The following is a 27,428-nucleotide window of genomic DNA, read 5'->3' on the forward strand; positions in this document are numbered from 1 at the left end:
CTGTCGCTTCGTAAAGCCTAAGGCAGAATTGGGTCTCAGCCCCAGTACATCAAACCCTTCCATCTACCCCAGGACAATGGCACAGCATAGCCTCCAATCCATTCCACTCTTCCTTGTCTTCAAGCAATCCCTACTCTGGGCAGGAGGCAATAGAAAGAATGCTGATTACAGCGTCGGGCAGACCTGGGTATAGACACCTCCCTCGTTACTTCCTAGTCCTGTGGCCTTGGACAGGCCACGTATACTTTTGAGCCTCAGCTGACCCACCTCTAAAATGGGTTCAGGGTTGGTATACTGATAGATGAGATCAATGTAAATGCCTAATAAAAACGTGGGTTTGATCTGAATTAGGTGTGGGGTTAGCTGGGTACTGGGCGGCAATCAGAGCCAACATGTATGATATGCAGCAGGTTACTTAGGGTCCCCCAAGAGTCGCTGGGGACCCGTGCTTTGGAGCAGCTGCCAGTGGCTTAAGGGGACTGATGACTGTCCTGAATTCCTTGGCCCGGGGGTGGGGGGTTGGGGGGTGGATAATAGGTTCCTGCTGTCAATTCACGAGGCTGGGGCGCCACCTCGTGGCGAGGGTCCTCCATGGACCCGGCCCTGAGGTGAAGCGCCCCACGGGGCCAACGTCCTCAAACCTTGCAACCCCCAGGAGAAAATGACCCCTAGACCCCTTCGGCGGACAGGAAGCCAAGAGCACGCTCGCCTCCTATCTCCGATTGGCTGCCCCGAGCAAGGACCCTGCAAACTGTGTTTCTGCTCAGTTCGTTCATTCACTCATCCACTCATTCACTTGGCAGGGTGGGCTCATTCCTCAGGATTTACCTCCCATCTTGGGCCCCCTCCCCTGCCCCTGGTGGATGCTCCCCTGGCCCCAGGATGGCTTTACTTTTCTTCACAGCCCTTATCAACCCTGTCCAGGTTATAACGCCGAAACCACTAAAACATAGTTCTTTTGAAACCGATAGCACGTGTCAGTCTTACGTGATTCGCCAACGAGGGACAATGCAGGATGACAATGCTGGTTCAAAAGGGAATCCGAGACACAGGGCTGTGTACCCTCCCCAGGGAAAAGCGACAAGCTGAACTCGCCATAGTAGACACAGACTTGGTTTGTGTCCTGCGAGGCAAGACCACTGTCCCCCTGGGGGTTATCTTCCTGCTGGACAGAAGAGAAGCCATCATGTGGCTTCAGGTTTACAGAACTGCAAAATGCTTGCGCTCAGACCAGTCGGGTACATGAACGCGCTTTTGCAAATGCTGCAGCGTGCAGCCCCCTTCTGGCCTTACTTCTGGTTTTTGGATCACTGTTCTTCCCAACATGTGATGCATGCTATGTATTTATTTGTACTTTTTGCCTGTTGTCTCATCTAGCATTGGACTCCGGGAGGGCACGGATGTGAGATGTCTTGCTCCCTGCCGCTTCCCAGGCAGCCTGGTCAACATCCAGCATGGGGAAAGTGGTGGACAAATATCTGCAGAATGGCCAGGTGTGTTAGGCTGGGGGATGATCCAGTCCTGTCCCCATGGAGCTCACCATCTATGAGGGAGGCATGCAGGGAAACAGACAGTTATCACACCAAGTTTTAAAAGGGTCATATTGTAGAAGGCTCAGGGGCTGTGTACACCTGGGGAAGGCTTTCGGGAAGAAGAAACTAAGGAGAGGGACTGGGTGAGAGGAGTTTCAGAGGGTGGGGGCTGCTAAGAGCATGGTGCATTCTGGGAGGAGGAGGGAATTCAATATGGCGGACAGGATGGGGCTGGAAAGGTAGGCGGAGACTAGACCTTGAGGGTCTGGTGGGCTTTGCAAAGGGGTTTGGGTTTTATGCAGTGATCTCTCATGGCAGTTCCAGCACAGCCTTAGCACCCACGACTGGTATCCGGCCTGAGAAGCAAGTCTCCAAATTCACAAGGACGTAGATGTTCACAGCAGGAAGATTTTCCATTACATTTAAATGCTGAAGCATAAATATTTTTCAGAAGTCTCATCATCTGCTCACTATGCCCTTCTGGTCAATCTGCCCTTGGTGGAGGGGGCAGGGGTGGGTCTTCAGAAGCCGCAGTCATCCAAGTCAGAATGCTGGGTGTCACCCCCAGCCCTTCTTCTTCCTGTACCCACACCTTCCTTTCATCCCATCACTTTTTTTCCCATCAATCAGGAAATCACATGACTGAAGGGCAGACCGGGCTGATAAGGAGGGTCTGTGTGGCGACCAAGCGCAGGGCTGTGCGCTTTTCATCACCGAGGCCAGAGTCTGTGGTGGCAGCCCTGCCCCCTGACTTCCCATGTGACACGGCCCTTGGTGGCTTCAACAGAGGGCTGAAAGGCACAAAACCACCAGACCGATACCAGTCTGTCGGGAGAGAGCGGTGACATCCCTTAAGAGGTCACGGATTTAAAGGCCACCAGCTGGCTGCCCCACGCTGCTGGGCAGCATCGCTAGCCCACGTCGTGAGAGCAGATCCCCACTGATACCTGCTTTGGGACGCTGCACTGAGCTGCCACATGAGAAACAGCACAACCTGGAAGGTCTCTGTGGTTCGAGCCAGGATCCAGGGCTGCAAGCCCCGCTGCTTCCAGTGTCTGTGCCGCAGCTGTCTGCTGGGCACGTGTACTGGCCACCTGGCGGAGGGGGGTTCCAACTGGCAGTTACTCCCAAGCCGCCTAGGTGTCAACCTAACTGAGTTAGCTTTCTGGGAGGACGCAGGCAGGAAGCACCGTGCGCCCGGAAGCACCATCCCCTGGAAGGACCACGCACACAGCTGTTCTGCCCCTGCACTCGCGGGTGGGCACAGACGGCTGCGAGAGCTGAAAGCCAAGGTGTATGTAGGTCACCTTGACACACGGACGGCGAGACGGGTCTCCTACTGACGTTTCACATCAGCGTCACTGCCCGCCAACTTACGGCTCCCTGAGTCTAGGCCACCCCGCGTGCAGGGGTCTCACTGCAAACAGGATTCTTTTTACTCTGTATGCAGAATTGGTCTCTGAGGTCGCTTCCCCAGGAAGCACGTCTCCCCCTGCTGGCAATCCATGGCATGTCTTGTTGGACGTGGGGTCAGCGGTGCGGAGGATGGCTTGCCTGTTCCTCTGAGGGCCTTCCAGGTCCCCAAGGTGACCCTCGTGTGTAACGCAGAGCCCGGATTTAAGGCAGGCCTGTTCCACGTGACTTTTCACATTTGCTCTTTGCCCAGCTACTGCCTCAGGATACAGGAACAAAGAGGGTCCTCTCTGTACCAGAGAGAGTTAGATTGCTCACAAAGATTCCTCTAGCAGGTGGTGATGCCAGGCCCACAGTATACAAGCTGAAAATGCTCCCAAACCAAACAATTGTATTGCATCTACTGAAGACTCCCCTGGTATATCTTACATGGATTATCTAATACAATTTTCACAGTAACTCTGTGAAGACAGGAGTCTTACCATTTCACAGATGAGGAAACTGAGGTTCAGAGAGGCTAGGCCACTCATCCAAGGTTGTCTGGCTGGTTTGGGGGGCAGAGCCAGGATCAGAACCTGGGCCTGCCCAGCCCGAGTTTGTGCTCCTAACCAGGAACGGCGCGTCCCAGCCCCACTCCCCACAGTGGTGGCTGGACCAGCGGTACCAGGGTCACCTGGTGGCTCGCTAAGGTCCAGGAGGACTGGAGTCAGAATCTGCATGTTGGCAAAATCCCGGGTGACTTGTGTACACAGTAGTTTGAGAACCGAGGGGGCCACGTTTGTTGGTTTTAGCAAATCCTTTCCGTGCAGGCTTGACCAACCAAGTCCTCACCCTGGGGCCGTATATTCTCTGGAAATGTTAGAATGTGCAAAATAAATAGATAAGTAAACAGACAACTCCAAAGGTCTATCTAGATTACTTCCCTAGCAGAACATCTCGATGTTTTCATGATTCTGAAATATTGCTGCCAAACAAGCTCTTAGAGGTTCAAGCAAAGCTATAAAAACAGGCTGAGAAGGGTGAATTTTGACTCCGAGAAGTGAAAATCTGACGATGCTTTGAATTATAGCCGATGAAGATTAATTCCAGGCCCCACTTAGAGGAAGCTTTCAGGCGGAGTGCTTTCTCGCCCTAATGTGCCAGGTGAAAGGAGCGATGACTCTATTGCTTGGTGCCGCTTACATTTATGGGTTTGTCCCCACAAGGGCTGGGAAAACGTCAGTTAGGGCTGACACGGGGCCAGCTGGGGGCTCGGTCTCGTGGGGCTCTGTTTTGAGGACTCATTATTCACGTATCCTGTTGTGATTCGCGACTCTGTTTAATTACGGCAATTTTATCAGGGAGGGTTTTGTGTCGGAACCTCGGGAAATGGGAAGAGCTCAAAGGCTATGCATCTTGAACCGCTCACCACACACAAAGCACCAGGGTCTTGTCAAGGAGCAGAATCCGCGTCAGGCCTGGGGCTGGGGCTGCTGCCACCGGTGGCCGGGGAAACCTGCCGCGGGAAAGCGTGGAGAGTGTGGGCTCCGAGCCCGACGCTGCCATTTGGCAGCTCTGTGATGTCGGGAAGGTGGCTTAACTGCTCTGAACTCCAGACTTCTCATGTCAAGTGGGGATCATTCCTGCCCTCTAGGGTCTTTGTAAGGCTTAGAGATGATGCATGTGAATCTCCTTCCCACTCCCAGAGGGGAGGGTGAGACTCATTCATTGCACGTTCAGCTGAGATCCGTCTTTTTTTCCTAAACAAGCTAACTTTCTCCCTGATCCAGATCTCTGACCCTCAGCGCTGCCGCCCTGGGGGCCGTCCTGTGCATTACAGGATGTTAGCAGCATCCCTGACTGGTAGCACCCACCTCCCGGAGTTGTGACCACCAAAACCTTTGCAAACACTGCCAAAGGCCCCTGGAGGTAACAATGTCTGCAACTGGGAAACCCTCTCCCCAGCCACAGTTCCTATTAATTGTTCATTCAACGGTTTGTGTTGAGTACCTACTTTGGGCCAGACTGTGTGCCAGAAATATGTGGATATTTAAGCCAGGCAGGGCTCTGACCTGTGGACTTTTCTGTTTAGAGCCGATGTCTTCTCAACTGTTAGGTGGATGTAACCAGACTACTAATGTCACGTCCCGGCTGGGAGGATGAGGTGAGTTAATCTGGTGTCCGAATGGAGCCGGAGAGATGCCAGGAGCAATCTGGGCTGTGGGGCAGGCAGGGAGGCACACATGCTGGGCCCAGGGTCCAGGCCTGCAGGAGCAGCAATATGGGAACGGGATGTGCAGGGAGGGCCCAGGCAGCAGGAAGTGGGACCGGACCGGAAGGAGGAGGAGGGGGAGATGGTGGGAAAGGTTGTAAAGCAACAGGAAGGGGTGGAGACAGGAGGGCCAAAGAGAAAAACATAAAAAATCAGACGGAGATGTGCTGCTGTGATAGAAGCTGAGTAGGGAGCCCCAGGGCAGGAGGGGAAGGAGCCGGGCTGTGGGAGGGAAGGCTGTGGTGCAGATCATGGCACGGACCCCGGGGCAGCCACACAGGGTGGGGAAGAGCGGCTCTTTCTGTTCTGGGCTCCCACGATTTTCGTTACAAAGAGTTAAAACAGAAAATAAAGGTCACTTGGCCAGCTCCTGCCGCCTCCTCTGAATGGGCCTACCCAGAGGGACAGGAATGGATCACAGGCAGCCTTGGAAGGAAATGAGGCTGCTTTGCCTCAGTCTGCGTGGTGTTATTGCCGCCGGTGTGGAGTGGACATTAAACACATCTGTGAGCAGGTGACAGAGGGGGGCACTAAATGCCCCTGGCCGGGCCCTGGGTCCCCTGCCCCCCAGGAGCCCTCCAAGTAGTCCACTCAAGTGGAATCAAGGTGCGAATGTTGATTCCAAGCCAGCTCGCAGCTCTCGACACGGCCCTGGAGTGCGCGTGATGAGCTGGCTGCACGGAAAACACGGGCAACGACACGACTTCCAGCCCAGAGCAAGAACGCTCTCCGGCTGCTGCTGGGAGGCAGCAACGGCCCCCAGAAAACAGTCTTGAGGCCTGTAACGTGCACCTGCCACATTTTTAAAACGATAAAATCTCAAGCACATCACTTTGTGAGCTTTTGATTTTATTAGAGATGTACTCTAAGAACAGTCGAGAAGCCGTGCTTGGGGATGCGGTGGGTCACATCACCGGTTCCACAAAGATCTTCCAGAGCTCCTGCAGCAAACAGAGAAAGCGGGGGTTCCTGAGTGGCGCAAAGGAGACCTCGCGACGTCAGAGAGGCAAGTGATTCACCACGGAGGACAGCACACAGCACACGAGCTGCCCCAAGGGTGGGGAGCGCCTCCTGATTCTGTCTCTCTGCCTCGCCACGAGAGAGCGAGGAGCTGGACGGGCGAGAGGACGTCACACAATCAAGATGGGCCAGAAGAGGGTCAGCCAGCCACCGCTTTCCTGTTTGGGGAGCTCTTAAGTGCCATGCCCCGTGGCCGCTGACTTTCCGGGCCGTGTGCCTCTCCTACCGCGAGCAGGCGGAGAAGGTGCAAACACACACCAGCTCCCGGTGGAAACCCGACGTCCTCGCGGGCAGAGGACGGTTGGCCGTCTGTGGGGGGCGGCCAGGAGGCAGCGGAGCCAGAAACACAAGGTGGCTCCTCGCGTGCGGCAACCACACGGATTCAGCGCCGTGCTTGCTGGGCGGGCTCCCTGTTGGCCCTCCTCCCCCCTGTCCTCCTCAGAACTACACCTGGTCTCCACGCACCCGGAGAAGGGGCACCCACAGCCAACAGGCAAGGAGAACAAAAGACATTAGTCCCAGACCTTTGGACTGCAGCTCCCAGTTACGTAAGTGATTATTATCAAGGGTAATTTTGACTTCTCAGATTTCCTCCATGAGGGGGGTTTAAAGCTGTAACGGGAAGCGGCCGGGCCCCAGCTCCGTGGCTGCCTGGCGGGGTGACTTACCTGGTCTCGGCATCAACTGAGGCCGGGGAGGAAGGAGCTCGGCCCGGTACCCGGCCCGTGTACCACTACTGGGAGGCTTCCTCAGAGGCCTAGTCTGATGGACCCAGCGGGCCTGGTTGGAAGGGCCACTGGCCATTAGACAAGCCTGACCAGTCCGGGAGGCCAGCCCACGTCCATGGCGAAGGTGTGGCCTCCAGCACTGGGGCTCCTGCATCGAGAACCCCACCACGTGCCCCCCGGCGGACTTCCTGCACCCCAGCCGCCTCCTGTGCTTGGCCCACTTCCTCCGCAGCAGGAACTGCCCGCGGGGAAAGAGCGCCCTGTAAGTCCAGGGCGACAGACGGCCCGCGGGCCCACGTGCAGACACGGTGGCCCCTCAGGATGGGGAGACCCCACCGCCGTCTTCGGTGCCAGCCGCCCCTCTGCCCCGGCAGCACCGGGGTGCGGCGCCCGCGTGTGGGGGCCCTGGGTCCGCGGTGTCGCGCACGGCAGTGACAGCCCGCACCTACCAGCTGCTGGATGCGCTCGTAAACCAGGAGCTGCGGGAAGGAGGCCTCCACCCGCTCCACCGCGAAGCGCAGCCGGCCGTCAGCCAGCCCCTCCAGCCGCCGCAGCCAGGAGCGGAAGTGGTCGTACGCCTCGCATGTGACGTCCAGGTGTCTGAGCGTGAAGTTCAGCCTGCAAACAGGCAGGCGACACACACACGCCTCGCCTTCCCGCCGCCTCCCCGACCGCACTCCCCACCGGTGGATCTTCACCGCGCGCCTACTGGTGCTGAGCACTGGGCGCGCTTCCTTCCCGAATCTGCAGGGGAGCCCGGGAGGTGGTTCCACTTCACAGACGTGGGAACCGGGGCTCAGGAAACTTGAGTCAGGTGCCTGAGATACCACCGCCCGACAGACGGGCCCCGCCCTGGACTTCAAAGTGGTGCAGGAGGCGGACGCAGAACACCGCCTGCCGGCTTCCCCACTTCCCCAGCACAGAATCTGCGCGTGGGGTGCCCACGGCTGCATATGTGACCAAAGGACGAAGGGCAGGGGCCTCAGAGCAGTGGGCGCCGAAGGCCGCCGGGGGGGGGTGCGCCAGGGCGACTTCAAATGGGTCCTTCCAGAGCCCTCCCAGCCCAGCTGCTCGGCCATTTCTCCACCCCAACCTGCAACACGATTCGACCTGAAACTCAAATTCTTTGCCTCTTTCCCTTCGCTTCTCCACATCTTTTACTAAGAAGAATTTCCAACAGTGTGATGGACGGCCCCAGTTGCACCACCACCAGCTCACAGCCGCTGAGGCCCCTCGCACACCCAGAATGGATTATTAAATAGCTAAGGCCAGCCAGCACAGCATTTCTCTCGCGAAGATGGACACAAGCATCTCAAAAACATAAAGCCTCTTCTGTTTCTTTGTTTCACCTAAAACAAATTTAATAATTCTTTATCATTCCAACATTCAGTTGGGGTTCAACTTTTCCTGACGGTCTCGCGTTCTCCCTGGGTGGTCTATAAAACCAGTCTCCAAATGGGATCCACATGCTGTCAGTGGTCACGTGTGCCTCAAACAGCCTCCTGGACATTTTAGGTATGAACGATATGCCCAGATGGACGGTGTGGACACAGCCATGGTCATTTCCATAGGGCGGATTTCTAGATGCCGGACTGCTGGCTCACTAAGTACGTTTGGTTTCAGGGCTTTTTTTTTTTTTTTTTAAGATTTTATTTTTAGGCAATCTCTGCACCCAACATGGAGCTGGAACTCACAGCCCTGAGATCAAGAGTGGCAGGCTCTACTGACTGAGCCAGCCAGGCACCCAGGTTTTATGGCTTTTGCTACATATCCTGAATTGCCTTCAGAAAAGTTGTGGGCTAGGGTTCCCTGGGTGGCTCAGCTGGTTGCAGGTCCAGCTTCGGCTCAGGTCATGATCTCACGGTTCGTGAGTTCAAGCCCCACATCGGGCTGGCGGCTGTCAGCACGGAGCCTGCTTCCGACCCTCTGTCCCTCGCTCTCTGCCCCTCGCCCGCTTGCGCTCTCTCAAAAATAAATACACATTAAAAAAAAAAAAAAGGACAAGTTATGGTCTACAACATGATCGGAGAAAACCGTGTGAAAGGTGTCTGCTTCTACCATGAAATGCCACTCCCTCAGCGGGAGCCCCAGGGCTTCCGGGTGGAGGGGTCCGTCTGCATCAGGGGAGGACAGACAGACAGAGGCCTGGGGTGCTGAGGAGACAGATGGCGTCCCGGAGGGGACGTTCAGAGAGACAGGCCCTGGACAGCGTGGTGGCCACGCGTCCATGGTGCAGCTACGTTCAAGGGCTCGTCTGCTCGCAGACCAGCGTGACAGGCTCCCTGGCGCCCCTCAGCCTTCCTCTCCACCGGCAGGGCGGGGGCGGCCGCAGGTACACACAGGGCCGGGGGATGACACAAGGTCACGTGTGGGAGGGCAGCACGGGCTGGCACACAGCAGGGGCTCCGTGCGTGCGTGTCGGGCCGGCGCGGACAGGAGCGCACTCCAAGGGGGGCGCGGAGCTCACCGCTTCTCCACAGACAGAATGGCCGTGCAGGCGTTCTGCAGCTTGTGAGCGAGGCGGGACAGGGTTTCAAACAGAGCGTCGGTTAGGTCATCGTCGTAAAACACTGCGGGGAAGGAAACAGGCATGAGGGGAAAACCCACCACCACGGGCAGATCTGCCCCTGGGAGGACCCCCGGCACCGCACCGAGTCCCTAGAAACGTGCCCCCGCGATGGTGCTCAGGCTGGAAACCGCAGGCGGGCACGGCGGGCGCCTGGGGGCTGGGAGGGCTCCGCGGAGGAGGGGCGGGGGCACCGCTGCGACCAGGACGCCTCACCTTCAGCCGCAAGCAGGATGGTGGTGTGGCTGTACAGGTCAGAGACATCCTCCTGCGACCAGCTGAAGGGGACCTCCGGGTCTGTGGAAGAGGAGAGGCCACTCTGTGCACGGCCCTTCCCCCGTGGGCCAGCTGGGAACGGCGGGCACCAGCAGGCAGGGCTGCACCCAGCAACGGCACATGTGGCTGCCAGGGGTCTGCCTCCCCACCGAGGGGCGGGCACTGCTGCCCCGTGAACTGCTGTGCGGCCCTGAAGAGGGTGCTTCCCCTCCCAGGGCATCACACTGGAGTGGGCGTTACTAGACATGCCCTCAAGGGCGGCTGGGGAGCTCTGGGGCTATGGGCAGACCCTCGACACGCAATGACTCTCCCACCTGACACCTGACGGGAAAGGACACTTTACACACAGCAGGCAGTTCACACAAGCATGTAGGTCCGACACAGACTGGGTGATCAATTCAGAAAACTCCCCCACCGGGGGGCCCTGTCCTTAGGACAGGACAGAGTGCTATGTGCGAGGCTGCTTCCCAGCCCTGGGCAGGTGCTCAGCCCTGAGCGCCAGGCCTCACCTGTAGCTCAGGGGCCACTGTGCCTACTGTACGGGGACGCTCCCAGTCTGAGTGACAGAGCGGGTGGAAGGTGCCAGGAGCTGACACTCATCAGCTGACGGAGAGAAGTGGCCGTGGGCCGAGGGGCTGTGGCACAGCCGGGAGCCTGCAGCTCAGCCCAGGCCACAGGGAGCTAGGCCAAGGGGCTGTGAGTCCGCTGGGACGGGGGTGGGGGGCGCACCTGTGCACAGGTCGTCGCGGAGCCAGTCCAGTTCTTTGACCTTAACCACACCGCCTGCAAGAGCAAAACGAGGCAGAACGTCCAAACTCTAGTAACAGTCGGGGAAGAAGATAAGCCTTCCCATTCTACGCCGAAATCCCTCCATCCAGCACGGATCCCTTGGCCAAAATCCCTTGGCCAGCACGGAGCGCCAAGCATCAGGTCTGGCACCGGACATGGGGAATACAAAGGTGTATGAGACGTGTCCCTGTCCTCGGGGACCGGCAGCCCAGGAGAGACTGGCGGGTGGGCACACACCGACAAGGCAGGGGTCAGGGCACTGTGATGAGGACAAGCCGAGCAGAGGAGGAGAGAGGAGCTCAGGTTCAGGCGGGGGTGTCAGGGAAGGCTCCAAAGAAGGTGAGTCACACCTGCCCCTCCCATGCCACCCTTGCTGACTAGGCATTCGACAAACAATGTGACGGGGATCAGGCAGGCCCTGTGGCCCAGCAGGGTGTCACCCAGTCACACACAGGTCAAAATGCAGTGGTTCAAGGCGAAGCCAGGCTCTGGTAGGGAGCTGGGACCTCGTCTGGAAGTCTGAGCATGATTAGGGGCAGCAGCACGAAGGGCCGGGGGGGAGCCTCAGACAGGCTAGGGTGACCAGAACAGAGGGAGCCCTGTGAGGCAGGCGTCACAGACGGCAGGGCCAGACCCCAGCGAGATCCGGGACAAGCAGAGGGGTCCGGTGTGCACTCAGACAGCAGTGGAAGACCTGGAGGGCCTGAGGCCCGTGGGCTGGAGCGGCCGGACAGTGGGAGAGCGCCCCCGGCTGCTCGGGAAGGGTCTGCACATACAGTCAGGGGAGGGTGGCCGCTGCTTCCGTCGCATGAACTGGATTCTGCGGGTTGGGGGGAGGGGTGGGGGGAGGAGGACGACGGTCTGGGCAGAGGGAGGAACTTACGACGTGAGTGCTCTGCTTGCCAGTGAGGCAGTCAGTGGAAAAGGGAGGGGGAGCAGGCAGGGGCCAGCCCACGAGGGCTGGGAGGCAGAGGGGCTCAGACTTCACCCTTGAAGCTTTTTCAGAGGGGACTTAAGGGGTCAGGCTTCCATCGTCACTCTAGATGCTTCCCGGAGGACACCTTGGGCGGGCCACACAAGGAGCTGGGAGACCAGGTGGGGGCCACTGCGATGTCCAGGAGGGAGCAAGCTGAAGCGGGACATGGCAGGGGATGCGGGGAGGAGGACAGGGCACGAGGATGGAGTCATCAGACGTGAAGCTCTGGGAAGCCAGGGCGGTGCCCAGAAGGGCAGTGGCCAGACCCCATCTCCCAGTGTCACAGTACAAGGTGCTTGTCCCACCTGCCAGAGAACCCTCCCCCCAGCTGGAAGACCCACCGGGCCTCACCTCCAGCGGCAGTCAGGTGGCCGTTGAGGGCAATATTTCGCTGGCACATGGCCAGGAGATCTGCGCCGACATCTGGAACAACAGAACGGCAGGCCATAAGACCCCAGCTGTCACCACACTGTCATCCCCCCGTTTCTGCCTGGAGAGAGCTGGGACGACAGCATGACTGCAGAGAGGCACAAGACGAAGAGGAGAGCGTCTCCCGCGTGCGCACTGCCACGGTTCAGTGTGCTCCCCTTGAGGCTCCTCTCGATGACCTTTCCCTTAGGGAAGAGTTGACGGTGCTGGTGGGGACGGACTCTGTGCGCGCTCCAGAGGGAAGGGGTGAGGGCTCGCAGTGCGGTTAGCGCGTGTGACACAGACGCGGGTGTTTGGATGTGACGAATCGAGACGCACAGCGGGTTCCAACGAGCCGTGGGTGCCCTCCCGTGCGTGACTCGCCGTCACGGCCGTCGTGCGTCCCGAGCCTCCCGCTGCTCTGACCAGGCGGTGTCTCTCACCATTTCAGCACAACCCAGGCACACTCAGTGCATCCATCCCTGATGGGCACGGGGTGTGGGCATTTTACCAAAACTTACCAAAACCCCTAACATGCGTCAGGAGAACGCACGTGTGGAAGGCACCGAAGGCCGTTTGGGGACGCCTGCCTGGCCTACGGCTCTGGACGCCCAGACTCTGTCCCATCACTCACTGTGGACTCAAGGAACGCGCAGAGCCTGGTTGTGGGTGGGGGAAGTGCCCTGCTCAGCACAGGGACACATCTGTCCCTTTCCCTGGGCCACTGGCTCGAGGGACTACTGCACACACCAGTCCAGCGGCTTGTCAGTGTTTAGGGCAGTTCTTGTCCAAATAGATCTCGTGTGGGATTCTGACACAGAAAATGGGACAGAAGAGAGCAGCTTTGGCCGAGGGGGCGTGGTGGTAGACCAGAGGCCTGGGGCTGGCCCCCAATTATCCCTCTGCCAGCTGCTGAGGGAGCTCTCACAACTCTGCTCCGTGGAAAACTCTGTTCCATGAACCACCGGCGCCCTCCCCGCGCCCCACATGACAGTAGCTGTGTGTATGACCCGACCTTAGCCTTAGTCTGCCCACCTGGACAGACTGGTGCCCGGCTCCCTGGCGAATGCCCGGGCTCACTGTGAAGGTACAAGCAGGTGCAGAAGCACGCGAGAGGCCGTGCAAACTGCAGCGTGCTGTCTAGAGGCAAGCTCTCTTCTCTGTGCCAGGAAACCTCCCTCTCAGGGGTAAGACAGCTTGGTCACGTCCTGCAGTTGGGCACCAGGCACAGGGCAGAGCACCCGCGGGTGGCATTATGGCCTGACTCTGAGAAGCGCTCGCTGGCAACCGACACGACCCAGTGATGGAGCAAAGGCGGGGGCTGTCCCGCAGACTCCCGGCAGTGGCTGATACAGAGTATCTGCCAGGCGTGCCCCGTCCCAGGCGACCCCCAACCTTCCTTTCCTGTCTCAGAAGCAAAAGATGGGCACCGTGAGCAGGTGGCCGGGCGTCAATGAGATGCAGACCACAGCAGCAGATGCCCCTTCCCGCCTAGCAGACGTGGAAGATGTCAGCCACAGCGACACTAGCTGATGAGCTACTGCCCTCTTACGAGCTGGTTCCCACTCTCTGAAAGGGTGTGTGGGCCAGCGGGGAGCCGAGAGCGCTGCTCCCGCATCGAGCTGCCGGCGTCATCGCCGAACTATGGTTAAGTAAGACATCATCACTGCGGGGAGGGGAGTGAGGGCTACACGGCATTTGCTGTAATATTTTCGCAGTTTCCACGCCGGTATAGTATTATTGCAAGATAAAACACTGAAAGAGAAATCCCTTGGCAATGTGTAGCAAAAGCTTATAAGGGGTCACGCCTGCTTCTAGGAGTCCAGCCTGAGGACTATGAGACAACGGGGCACAAACGTGCTCACCACGGTGCAACGGACAACTGTGAAAAACACAAACAAACAAAAAAGACCAAAACGCATGGCAACCACCAAAATGCCCAGAGATAAATATTACCTGGTCATTAAAAGTCATATTTATAAATAATTTCTAATGAGTTTGGAAAATGCTCTTGGAAAAACATTTTTCAACACTTTTGGCAACACACAGCACAGAATACACAGTCTGATCTCAGCTACTGTCTGGGAGTAGGTACGCTCCAAACAAACAAACAAACAAACAAACAAACAAACAAACCACAAGGGAAAAAACTGTGTAATGATCGATCGCAAAGCTCCCTGCAGACAGCAACTTCATCTGTTCTATTCGCTCCTGGATCTCCTGCATCTAAGACCCTGTCTGGCATATTGCCGGCCAGAGCTCCATAAATTGCACACTGTTGAATGGATCTGGGGTTGGTAACAAAATGAGTAAATTGTATCTGCTGCCCTAGAAAGCTTCCACAACACGTAGGCAAGATTTCTACAACTGAGAAAAAAACGATAAACCTGTTTTCAAGCCTTATAAAAACCATGCTCCTCGCGGTTTTCTGAGATGTCTGCTCTTTCCCAGGGTGATGGGGTGTGAGAGGAGCTTTCAGGGGGGTAGCTGGTGCCTCCTGGAGCGAGGGGTCCTGCACTGTGGGTGTGGCCGGAGAAAGCAGCAGAACGGGATGCAAAATCAACAGCGGCCAAGGCCCAATTCCCAGCGGCTCCTCCCTTTCTGATAGCACGCTCCCTGCGAAGAGACGACGTCCCCACAGCCCGAGGTGGCGGGCTTACCTGTACAATATACCGTGCGTGCCACGGTGGCTGCGATGATGCTGGCCAGCCCCGTGCCCGCCCCGAGCTCCAGCACGGTGCGGCCCTGGAAGAGGTCCCGCTGAAAGAGGATGTAGTCTGCCAGGAGCAGGGCGCCCCGCCACACCTGGAGGAGACACGGACCAGGAATGACAGGTGACGTGAGGCTCCGGGGAGACCCCACAGGGCCACAGGAAGTGGATGGGGCCTACCCACCTGCTTGCCAACATCCTCCAGGGGGGTGGCCATGGTGTGCTCTGGACAGGATGGAGACCAAAAGGGAAAGGGCCACTGTGAAAATGCAGATGGACAGAACACAGACAGACGAGGCGCGTGGCATCTGCAAACACGGCCAGATGGGCACTGAAGTCGGGTGTTCCAGAGAGTGGCAGAAACACAGGCCACGCAGCAGTCGGGGCGGAAGCGGGTGGGTGAGCATCACTCACAGTGCAGGCCCTGAGGCTGCTCAGAAAACCGGGTGTCTCGGACCCACAGCCTGAAGACTAGGGTCACCGTGGGTCGTGGGCCACCTCGTCAAACACGCACACGGCACTTCATGATGCTCGATAACTGCATGTTACATTACAACATACTCCTGTTGTCCTGACCAACTGTAAGCTGGTAGGAGTCACAACGCATTCCAAGTATTTTCTGTTTTCTCTTTTTTAAATTTTTTTTAACATTTATTTATTTTTGAGACAGAGAGAGAGCATGAAAAGGGACGGGCAGAGAGAGAGGGAGACACAGAATCTGAAACAGGCTCCGGGCTCTGAGCTGTCAGCACAGAGCCCGACGCGGGGCTCGAACCCACGGACCGCGAGATCGTGACCTGAGCTGAAGTCGGACGCTTAACTGACTGAGCCACCCAGGCGCCCCTAAACGTTTATTTATTTTTGAGACTGAGAGAGAGCATGAGCAGGGGAGCGGCAGAGAGAGAGGGAGACACAGAATCTGAAGCAGGCTCCAGGCTCGAGCTGTCAGCACAGAGCCCGACGCGGGGCTCGAACCCACGGACCGCGAGATCATGCCTTGAGCCGAAGTCGGCCGCTTAACCGACTGGGCCACCCAGGCGCCCCATTAATTTTTAAATTTTTAAAAATTTATTTATTTTTCAGGGGGAGAGAGAGACAGAGAGAGAGAGAGAGCGAGCACGAGCGGGGGAGGGGCAGAGAGAGAGGGAGACACAGAATCTGAAACAGGCTCCAGGCTCTGAGCTGTCAGCACAGAGCCCGACGTGGGGCTCAAACTCATGGACCGCGAGATCATGCCCTGAGCCGAAGTCGGCCGCTTAACCGACTGAGCCACCCAGGCGCCCCTCCAAGTATTTTCTTACACTTACAACCACACCAGAAGTCAACAATGTAACTTGGAGCTTATATCCTTTCTTAGCTGAACTATGATAAGAAGTCTTCTCAAGCGCAAACTATATTCAGCTAAAGTCGGTGGAGGTATGGGGGCGAGGGGGAGAGAACAGAAATATGAGACCAAAGGGCAAAAAGAAAATGGCAAATACCCTTGCTGTTAATCAGAGCTGGCTGTCGTATTTCTTAAAATTTTTTTTTCAGGTTTATTCATTTTTCAGAGACAGAGATAGAGTGTGAGTGGGGGAGGGGCAGAGAGAGAGGGAGACACAGAATCCGAAGCAGCCTCAGGCTCTGAGCTGTCAGCACAGAGCCTGACTGCCGGATGGCAAGATCATGACTTGAGCTGAAGCTGGACGCTTAACCAACTGAGCCACCCAGGTGCCCCGCGGCTGCCATATTTCTAAGCAAGATGGTGACAGCCACCAGAGGAAAATGCACACGGCACGCGCGCAGGGGGGCATGCACACAGTGGGGCAGCTCCGTGTGACCGCCAGCCTTGCACAGATCAGAGCACACACTCACAACAGGAGCAGGGACTGAGGCCCACGGGGATGTGTCCCCCCGCGCCCTCCGTGAGGGTCTGCCCGAGGAAGCGAGGGGGTCCCCGCGCTCTGAGTGCCGGCATCTCAGGGAGTCCCGTGAAAGCCAAGAGCCGTGCATACGAGCGGGGTCCAGAACAGAAGGCAACCTCTCTCGTGCTCAATCAAAGCGGCAGCCACCTGTCCCCGGGCCAGGGGAGAGACCGGTCGTGTGAGCTCCTCCTGAGAATCGGGGCCGCTGCTCTGTGGGCTTCTCCACGGTAAATCTGACCCAAGATTTTTGCCTGACATGCAGACTTAAAATCTGATCCCTGAACGCATGACTGATGCGCTGCCTGGTGGCACCTTGGCTGGACAGGATACTGGTGGTTCGGGAGAGGCCACGTCTAGCCCCGACACGCACCCTTCAGGACTTCAGGCCACCAAAGCCCAACACGTACCCACCCACCAACAACAGAGTCCCTTCACTGAACACTGACTGGACAGATGCCCCCTGAGCCAGGCCAGGGGCCACCGAGGTTGTACCTGATCCTGACAACAGCCCTGTGAAGTAGCCATCACCACCCCACCTACAGACGAACACACTGAGGCCAATGCGCAGCACTGTGGTTGTAAAAGTTATGGAAAAAGCACCTTTTCTCCGAACCGGGCACCATGCCAAACGCTCTGAGGGCAATCTCTCATCTCACCCTCAAAACCACCAGGGGAATGGGCTTGGGTGCTATCTCACAGATGAGGAAAGGAGGCTGACAGAGGCGAAGCAGACGGCCTGAGGTCAGAGCTAGTAAGTGGCGGGTGTGCGGTTGGACCCAAAAGGGTGCCCAGGGACGCGGTGTAAAGAACAATGGGCAGGGGGACCCCTCTGGCAGGCTGAAGAACCTGGAACTGAGAGTGGCAGGGAAGAGGCTTCCCTGGGGTCCTGTTTGTGCAGCCCTGCTCCAGACCCTCGGTGTCGGCTGCCCCCGGCCTGCCCCCTCCCCAGTCTTCGCACCCCCACCATGCAACATCCCCTGGGTGCGGCCCGTCTTTCCTCCCATGGGCCTCCTCCCATGCTGAGCACTATGCCCATGAGAAACTGGGCTTAGCAGATGGGCTGAGACAAAGTTTCAGAGTCTCGTCTATGTCTCTAGACCTGTGGGAACCTCCCTCTCTCTCAGCCAGCCTCCCTCCCTGCACTCAGAGCAGACCCCAGGGATTAAAGCTAACGATGTGACCAGGCACTGTGCTAAGAGCTCTTTGCAAGCCACCTCCTCGTTCTTCACAACTAGAAGTGGTTACACCCATCTTACAGATGAGGAAATAGAATTTGGAGAGATTAAGGGAACGTGGCCAAGGGAAGAGGCACAGGCGTCAGAGGCTGACAGCCTGAGTTCCAGCCCTGCCTCTTCCTCTTCTCTTTGGGTCTCAGTTTACCTATAAAGCAGAGAAAATGGCCATAATTTACTTTGAACCTTGGGTCTGTGGATTCCTAGCACGTCCATGGATAAAGTTTTTAAGTTTTTGACAATCCCTTGAAATGACCTGGAAACCATTCTCTTTCCGTATTTTTTAATCGGCTTCTCAGATGCGTCCACACCCTGAAAAAAATGACTTGGTTTATGGCTCGGAGGAAAAGGGTGGTCAGGAGACGGACATCAGCTTAGCATCCGCTCTGTACCAGGCCCCGTACAGACACTTACTGGGCATTATTTATTACATTATCATCAAAAGGCAGTATCCTGGACTCTGTTTTATAGGTGCAAAAACAGGCTCTGGGTGTGCAAGACGCTTGTCAAAGATCACTGGGCTTGTGAGGGTGGTGGGGGGTCAAAGCCCAGCTCTGCCGGTTGCCAGAGTCCAAGACCTGGTCCGTTACGTCACAGTTGGAACAAGAGGTTACTGCTGGAAGCTAATTTAATTGCCTTGCACTCCCCCTCCCTCGGGGCAGGTAGGACCGAATGACGCTTGCTGAAAGGAAGGGACCCCGCCATGAGGTCCGTGAGATGGACTGGCCGGGAACCTGGCCATACACTGGCCCTTAGCTGTGGGACTTTGTTCTCAGTTTGCAAGATGGTAAATTCTCAGCATGTTAAACACACACACACGCCAGAGGCCGAACCCTCCGTATGAACAACCAAGTCGGCCACTCTCTGCTCAGGGAAGCCAATTAAGTGACGAGTGAGAGCAAAATGAGGCATCGTAGCGTTCCCCCCAACCTCCCTGCCAACAGCTCCCCAGAACAGAACTTCCCAATGTTTGGATCATGTGACATTGAGTAAGAACATAAGCTGTGGTGTAGACAGACCTAAGTGTGAATCGTCATCCTGCCACTGACTGGCTGTGTGACCTGGGGCAAGTTCCTCAACCTCTCTGAGCCTCAAATCTCACATCTGTGAAATGAGCATGCTCACCCCTGGAAAGGCTGTGAAGAATAGAGGTAATCCATGGAAAACATGGAGTAGGGTTCTGGTGTGAATTACACATCACCCCCAACGGAACGGTCTAGAACAGTCGGCCTCGTACCAAGCAGACACTCAGCAACTATGAGTCGTATGGCTGCGCGGATGGAGAAGAGCTGCTCTGCTTCTGAGAGGGCCCTAACTGACCCTCCGGCCCCAACCTGCACCATTGCCAGGGGTTGTGGGACCCTGGACCTCAACGAACAGACTCAACTCAGAGTTCTTTCCCCCCAAAACAAGCAGTGTCGGGGTGGCAAGAGTCCTGGCTGTGGAGGTGGGCGACGTGGATTCAGAACCTCCTCACTGCCCCCAGCTGCATGGCCTCAGCTTGTCACCTCCTATGTGTACGCTCCCCCTGACCCTCAGAGCAGGGCTGTCAAGACTCCTTTTTACGAAGTGATGCAGATAAAATGTCTAAACACAACGGGTGTTTAACATCAGTGGCTCACTTCCGGCCCCAGCTCCCTACGGCTCCTGGCGTTTCTAATGTGCCCGCTTCCAAGATCTGAAATCCTGGTGTCATCAAGCCCCTGTGCCCAGCGGTGACCACGTGATGCTGCCCTGCACGCCTGCCAGAACTCATTCCTTCCCTTCTCCTGCCATGTCACCGCCTCCCCTTTCCCAGCTGGCCTCTAGCTCCCAGGCCGTCTGATTAGCCCACAAGCCTCCTCCAGATTAATTCTGGTCCACCTCCTTCTCCCCCCTGCCATGCTCCAGCTCCAGCATCTCCCATGGCTCCCTGTTGCTGGCCAAGTTTTCCACAAACTCTACCCTGACCCGTGGCCCCAGCACACTGAGTTGTATCAGAACATCGACGCAAGAGGGGTAAAAGCCGGGCTCCCTGGAGGAGGCGATGGCTAAGCTGATACATATAACAACTAGCAATGTGTTAAGAAAGCAAAGGCTGGGGGCAGTCTCTCCAAGAGGCAGGTGGAGCACAGCAGAGGCCCGCAGCGAGAAAGCGCATAGAAGGGTGTGCGGTGCCTTGCGAGCTACACCCAGGGGCCTGGACTGTACCCTGGGGGCAGTGGGGAGGGGACCTGTGTGTCCTGAACAGCTCCCCCTACTGGCAGCGGCACCACCTGCTCTCAGTTTCCGCGGAGCTGGCTCTGGTCCCTTGTCTGGTCCTACTGCACCCAGACTTGGGCCTGCAGACAGAGCCCCCCACACACGGCCCACGCCCTGGGCCGTGATCAGCACTGCGGTGCGACCCACAGCGCAAACCGGACCTGCATTTACCTATTCTGACGATATCCCGGGGGCTGCTCTCTCGTGCTCCATCTGCCAGTGGGTCCTCTTCCTCCTGCGTTAGAATCGTGGGATGTACCTTGTCTCTCGGAGGCCCTGCTGGCTCGGGGTCCGAAGCAGTCGGTGGTCTCCTCTCCACGTCCAAATCCCCGTCTTCGTCCAGCCGAGTTCCCAGCCCCACCTGGCTGGTGGCGTCACTGTGGCCGCTCCCCGGAGGGGGCCTGGCACTGCCCGGCCCGGATGGCGGCGTCTCCTCGGCAAGACGAGCGCCCCGACCATCACCCTCGGCCCCTGAGTCTGTCCGAGAGTCTCGGTTCCACAGAAGCTTGAACTGGGACAGGAAAACTGAAAGGCAAGACGAACACAAAAGGAGAGTGTCTCCAAGCTGTCTCCTCCTTCCAGAAAATCTTATTTCCACCCAGAGTTTTAAACGCCAGATGGAGGCATCCTAATGCCCACAGCAAAGGCCCGCTGGACCCAGCCCAGATGCTGGGGCCACTGAGAGCAGCTACCACGTGATGAGCATCTCCCGTGAAAACACTTAGCTCTCATTATCTTAGCCCTCCCTGTTGCTATGAGGATAGTGGCACCAGCTCCATTTTTCAAATGGGGAAACTGAGGCTTAGAGAAATTAAGTGGGTTGACAAGGCCCCACAGCTTTGGACATGGCTGAGGCAAGACTCAAACCCGGAGTCTGCTCATTCCTAAACTGCTGCCCTTCACACTACACTGTTCCACCTCTCGAGATCTGGAGGATGGGGCGGGGGGGCTTGGGTGACTCTGCTGGTTAAGTGTCTGACTTTGGCTCAGGTCATCATCTCATGGTTTATGCGTTTGAGCCCCACGTCAGGCTCTGTGCTGACAGCTCGGAGCCTGGAGCCTGCTTCGGATTCTGTGTCTCCTTCTCTCTCTGCCCCTCCCCTGACTGTGCTCTGTCTCTCTCTCAAAAATAAATACACATTAAAAAAAAAAAAAATCTGGAGGATGGGACAAGGACACCAAGTAGCCGTCCCCATCTGGTGGCTAGAGAGTTACTGGGACAAGTTTCAGTAAGAGCACAGGTTCCAGAGAGGGGGGCTGGAGGCAGGGGTGCACCCCAGGCTGTCTGACCCCAGGCCAGTCACCGATCTGAGTCCCAGGCTCCTGAGTTCAGGATCCACACGGGACACAAAGAAAGGGGAGCACTACAGAGGCACCTTGGTGGCTCAGTCAGATGAGCATCCGACTTCGGCTCAGGTCATGATCTTACAGTTAGTGAATTCAAGCCCCACGATGGGCTCTGTGCTGACAGCTTGGAGCTGGAGTCTGCTTCTGCTTCTGTGTCTCCCTCTCTCTCTGCCCCAATGCACTTGCATTCTGTTTCTGTCTCTCTCAAAAATAAATAAACATAAAAAAAAAAAAAAGAAAGGGGAGCACTGCACCCAAGGACAGGCTAATACAGGGAAATCAAAGCCAGGGAGGGTGGTCAGGGAGGACCTGTGTGAGATGACATGTGGAGTCAGGGCTGGGAGGGAAGAACCTTCTGGGTAGAAAACCGGTGAGAGCCAAGGCACTGAGGGAGGAAGTGCACGCAGCGCATAAAAGATGGAAAGGAGCAGAGAAAGATCAGTGTGGACACACAGGCAAGGGCTGGGTCAGGCTGGGCCACACGGGCCAGGCTAAAGAGTTGATTGTACTCTAAGAGCAAGAGGGAGTCACTGGAGGGTCTACATCAGGGCACTGACGTGATATGCATTTTCAAAAGATCCCCTTGGCTTCGGGGGAGAGGAGCAGGGGGAAGGTGTGCAGAGCAAAGCCAGGGAGCCCGGGTGGGAGGAGCCGGAGGCGAACAAGTGATGCAGGGGGCCGATGAAGGGGGCCAGAATGCCTGTGGTGGGGGCACCACTGGGAGCCCCAGCCTGTCTCCCTCCTGGACCACGGGCTCCCTGAGGGCAGGGCTTGGCTCATCCCCTGCTGCACTCCCAGCATCAAGTCCTGGTGCCTCTCCCCCTCCACAAAGTAGGTGCTCAGGAAAGCACAGTTTACTCTATGAAAGAGGGCGCTTAAGTGGAGTGAGGTCATGCACCCCAATGTTTATAGCAGTACTATCGACAACAGCCAAAGTATGGAAAAGAGCCCAAATGTCCATCAATGGATGAATGGATAAAGAAGATGTGGTACACGTACACACACACACACACACACACACACACACACGTACAATGGAGTATTACTCGGCAATCAAAAAGAATGAAATCTTGCCATGTGCAACTACATGGATGGAATTGGAGGGTATTATGCTAAGTGAAATTAGTCCTCGAAAGACAAACATCATAAGACTTCACTCACATGAGGACTTTAAGAGACAAAACAGGTGAACATAAGGGAAGGGAAACAAAAATAATATAAAAACAGGGAGGGGGACAAAACAGAAGAGAGTCTTAAATATGGAGGATAAACAGAGGGTTACTGGAGGGGTTGTAGGAAGGGGGATGGGCTAAATGGGTAAGGGGCATTAAGGAATCTACTCCTGAAATCATTGTTGCACTATATGCTAACTAACTTGGAGATAAATTAAAAAAATAAAATTAAAAAAAAAAAAGTGGAGTGAGGTTGGGGTGCCTGGGTGGCTCAGTTGGTTGAGCGTCTTAACTCTTGATTTTAGCTCAGGTCATCTCAGTTTGTGGGATCTGGCCCTGTGTTGGGCTCTGTGCTTACAGTGTGGAGCCTGCTCGGGATTCTCTCTGCCCCTCCCCGGCTCACTCTCTCTCTCTCTCTCTTTCTCACTCACTCACTCACTCAATAAATAAACGCTTGGAAAAAAAAAAAAAAAAAAAAAAAAAAGAAGTGGAGTGAAAACAGCTGAACGATCCAATCTTCCCAATCTTCTCCCCAAAGAGAGGAGTAGGAGAAAACAGCAAACAAAACAGGGTCCACAGGGTGCTGGGCCCCTCCACACGCACCCAGGTCTTACCAGGCTGCCCCATGCCGTTCAGCCGCACCATGAGGTGTCTGTGGTTCGGGGTGTAGAGGTGGACGTCTGACAGCACAGTGTCACTTTTGAAGGTGACCTCGTCCATGGCCAGGGTGGGGGCCAGCTACCATGGCCGGGCTCCACGGGAATCATGGGACAGGAGCACCTGGAAGGCAAGATCAGGTCCTCACGATGGCAGGTCTCAAAGGGGAACAGTGTAAATACTTAAATAGCTTTGCATTACCCCAGGAGAAAATGCTTCCTTTTGTAATTCCCTTCATTTTTCCTAAAGGAGAAAGTCTCAGGGCCTTTGCAAGGGCCTTCGCGAGGGAAAAGAATCCAGCTAGAATTGTTTTATTTTGTTTGCACTGTGTTCTCACAGTAATCTTTTATTTATGGCAAGGGATCTGAATTTCCATGTATACTGATATCCTTCCCTTTTAATTTCCAACTCTTCTGTGAAAATTTTCAAACAGACTAGAAAGCTGAGGGCATAGCATGATAAACAGGCATATACCCGCTGCTTAGATCCAATGATCATCAACACCTTGTCATAGGAGGTCAAATGATCTACTGAGGTTTTTGCCCTCCTGAACTGAGAGTAAATTCTAGATATTTTACCTCTATATTCCTCTGGCATCTGTCTCCTAACACATGTTCTTACATTACCACAAGACCGTTAGCAGATCTAAGATGATTAATTCCTTTGTATCATTTAAAACTCCATCCATAGTCAACTATCCCCATTTCTCATGCAAATGTATTTCGTAGCTGGTTTTGCCTAAAACAGTATTGGATTTACAAAGTCAACTCAATTCGCGCTTTGCATTTATTTTCCCTTTACTTTTTTTATTCTAGAAGTTGACCCTAGCTGTCCAAATACCCTTCGTTGCTTTGAAACTTTCTTTTTCAATTTAAAAAAGAAAAAAAAAGAGTAGATGCAAAGGAAAAGCAACCAAGGGGCGCTCACTATACAGGTGATATGTAGATAGAGGAAATTATGCAGGTTAACACAGCAACAACTGAAGTCTGGAAAACCACACCTAAGGCAAAGTGGCCAGAAGAGAAAGGCTCCCCCTCGAAACCAAGTGGTCCGCCTCATCAAAAAGCAACAAGCAGAACCATGTATACACCCCAGTCTCCCACCTCGTGGTGATGAGACCTGGGGGAAATTACGTCACCTATCTGGACCTGCTTCTCCAGCTATATTCTCACTGTGCAGGGGTCCTGGGGCGTAAAGCACTGAGCATTGTCCGTGGTCCACAGCTGTTAGTTCCTTGTGCTGGGGGTGGTTTCAGGCCTTCGGCCCAAACCTGCCCATAACCCCCGACAGGACTGTTTCTTACCTGGCTTAGGTGTGTGCACTAGCTGTGTGTGTTAGGCATGTCATGAAACCTCTCAGGCCTCCATTTCCTCAACTGGAAAACAGGCTCTCCTTGCAATCTGAATGCACGTACTGTCACAATCTGAGCACGTGTAACAGAAGTTCCTTGGTTTAAGGACTTGATGTGGGGGAGCCGAAGTTTCACAAAAGTTTCCAAAAGTTGTTTCGTGAAAAAGCTGACACCTTGTTAAATTAGTCTCTATGCTGGCTCTTCCCACATGACAGTGTAAGCCAGGACAGAGCCAAGTGGGTTGTGAAGGGAGGCTGTGAAGCTAGTAAAATGATGCATGATTTCATGATGCCAGTGGAAGTTATGGAGGAGACATGCCCCATCCTCAGGCAGAAGCACTCAGCCAATGAGGACTGGAAAAGTTCGGCTGGATCCCAAAAAAGGACCTAAAGTCTTAAAGGTAGATGTGGCTCTCCCAGCACTGAAAGATGTCCTGGGGGAAACTGAGGACTTCCACCTATAGTTTTGGAAGAAAAAAAAAAAAGATCCCCTGTGACGATGCTGTGAAAAGTCAAACTTGAACCAAAGGATGCTGTTTCCTGCCATAGTGCCATTTTGTTGGAAAAATGACATGCCACAAAGGAGCGTAATATTACAATTACACATCAGCTTTTCTTAAAGACGGACCAAAATAATACTCATATTCTTAAATGCTAGTTGAATTTTCAGTTTTAAAAGCCGAATTACCCAGGCTTCCTGGAAATGTGCCTTACAACTGAGAACCAGGAAGTGGAACCCCTTTAAAGGGCTTCTTCTAGAATCAGTTATGGGGGAATAGATGTGTCTTGTACATACCTTGGGGCTTGTGTGAGGACTAAACAAGACGAGGATCAGTTTTAAGGTTTGGGTCAAATAAAGAAAAAGAGTAAGTATCAGTCATTATGGCAATAATCGTAATTCTTGACGAGCATGCTTGGAGATGGAGAAAGGCAACAAGTTTTTCCATTTGGGAACAGCTGACTCGGAGTATCTGTCTGGGAATGCTACAAATGGATGTGCCTCGACCCGCTCTCCTCACTGGAGAGGAGGGAAAGGGCACCCACACTGCAGATGGGATCCCCTCCGACTTCCTTGGGGCTGCAGGTTCATCCCGCAGCACCTGCTGACAAGTGTGTCCTTGGCTCTTACAAGCTGTAGGGGCTAGACTAAGACGCCATGCTTTCTACGGCGGTTCCCCAGTCAGGGTTACCCCCCAAAGCAGTTTGCTTTCTCTGACAGTAGGTGGCCAGGCGTGGGATAATACAGACCAGGGGTGAAGACGGGGAAGCTGGAGGGGCCACCGCCCAGAGTTGGGGTCAGGGGTCCCAGGGACCTCCTCCTCCCCCGGGGCTCTTTCCGTCCTGCCTACTCCCTGAAACCCTTTCAAAACTCATAGTTCGGCCTCGCTCTCCCTTCTTAATCCGGAACCGAGGTGGCTGCTTGGGCCCGGGACAGAAACTCACATGACAAGAGAGCTCCTTCTCCCTACACCCTTGCTCGGAAGGGAACACTGAGACCAAGCGGACTTGGGCTTTAGGTTCATGGGAGCCCGGTCTCGAGGCCAGGCTCGCTGCCAGGAGGCTCCCTGCACTCCCCGCATCCGGCCGCCTCTCCCAGGAACTTACCCGCCGCGAGTACCAGGACGGAGTCCGGCTGAGCCTTCTCAACCCCGGGCTCAGGCGGCCGCCATAATAGGCGGCCTGCGCAGGCGCGGCCCCGCCTCCTCCGCGCGCGTCGGCCGGCGCCACGCCGTAACCACGCCCACCTGCTAGAACTGCCCGGGCGAGGACTCTCGGGACCCTTCCTTAACAGGAAGCTGGTGGCCCTTGGTCCCTAGTACTTTGTCCCTTCTTCCATTCAGGAGGCCTGACACAGACCTGCCATGTTAGGCCATGAGGGTCCTACCTTAAGTTATGACCCAGTGGCAATCCTACATTGGGGTCACCTCCTCCAGGAAGTCTTCCCTGAGACCTCTTCCTCCAGCTCACGTTGACCAGAGTCTGGGCTCTCCCAGTCCGCTATACTCCGCCTATCAGAGCATCTGTGACTCTGGTTGTCAAGACCTGTTTACCTGTTTCCCTCACTAGTTTTGAGTGCCTTGGGGGCAGAAGCAGCTGCTGGTTCACATCTGCAACTAAACTTCTCCCTATCTGGAAAGGATAATAGAATAATGCTTGTAAAGCAGTTAGCATCATCCTTGGCATGCTGTGAGTACCCAAGAAATGACGATTATAAGGTTTTTTTGAGAAGCTTTTATTTTTATTTTTTAAAATTTTATTTATTTATTTATTTACTTCAAGTTTATTTATTTTTAGAGAGAGACCGCGTAAGCAGGGGAGGGGCGGGGGGGGGGGGGGAGAGAATCCCAAGCAGGATTCACACTATCAGCACAGAGCCCTATGTAGGGCTCGATCCCACAAACAGTGTGATCATGATCTGAGCAGAAACCAAGAGTTGGACACTTAACTGATTGAGTCACCCAGCCACCCCTTTAAATTTTATTTTTATTTTTTTTCATAAGTGTACTCTTAAATCTCCACCTTGTATTTCCCCCATCCACCTCCCTCCCCTTTGGTAACCATCAGTTTGTTCTGCATAGTTGAGAGTCTATTTCTTGGTTTCTCCCTCTCTTTCCCTTTGCTCATTTGTTTTGTTTCTTAAATTTCACATGAGTGAGATCATACGGTGTTTGTCTTTCTCTGACCGACTTAATGCACTCAGCGTTATACTCTCCAGCTCTAACTGTGTCATTGCAAATGACAAGATTTCAGTCTTTTTAAAAGGCTGAATAATATTCCATAGTGTGTGTGTGTCAGAATGTATGTTTATATAAATATATATATTTATCATATCACATCTTTATCCATTCGTCGATC

The 27,428-nt window shown here is 55.1% G+C and overlaps 1 protein-coding gene across 4 annotated transcripts; it reads right to left on the reverse strand.

The window, feature by feature from the left end:
• Window positions 1–6,028: 6,028 nt before the first annotated feature.
• Window positions 6,029–26,286, reverse strand: METTL22 (methyltransferase 22, Kin17 lysine). 4 transcript variants are annotated; one of them, XM_060648439.2, is made up of 12 exons: window positions 26,178–26,285; window positions 23,180–23,345; window positions 20,218–20,571; window positions 14,854–14,894; window positions 14,620–14,764; window positions 11,903–11,974; window positions 10,516–10,569; window positions 9,727–9,807; window positions 9,412–9,514; window positions 7,394–7,562; window positions 6,885–6,996; window positions 6,029–6,137 (listed from the first exon to the last, which is right to left on the reverse strand). In XM_060648439.2, exons 2-12 carry the CDS (start codon window positions 23,283–23,285, stop codon window positions 6,049–6,051), a joined length of 1,326 nt encoding a protein of 441 aa, XP_060504422.1. In that variant the 5' UTR covers window positions 23,286–23,345; window positions 26,178–26,285; the 3' UTR covers window positions 6,029–6,048. The 4 variants fall into 4 exon arrangements, with proteins under 4 accessions (XP_060504422.1, XP_060504423.1, XP_060504424.1 ...); XM_060648440.2 differs by lacking the exon at window positions 6,885–6,996 and having other exon boundaries at window positions 26,178–26,283; XM_060648441.2 differs by lacking the exons at window positions 14,620–14,764; window positions 14,854–14,894 and having other exon boundaries at window positions 26,178–26,286.
• Window positions 26,287–27,428: the final 1,142 nt, after the last annotated feature.

The sequence above is a fragment of the Panthera onca genome, chromosome E3 (assembly GCF_046562875.1).
Source record: "Panthera onca isolate mPanOnc1 chromosome E3, mPanOnc1 haplotype 2, whole genome shotgun sequence".
Classification (NCBI taxonomy): Eukaryota; Metazoa; Chordata; class Mammalia; order Carnivora; family Felidae; genus Panthera; species Panthera onca.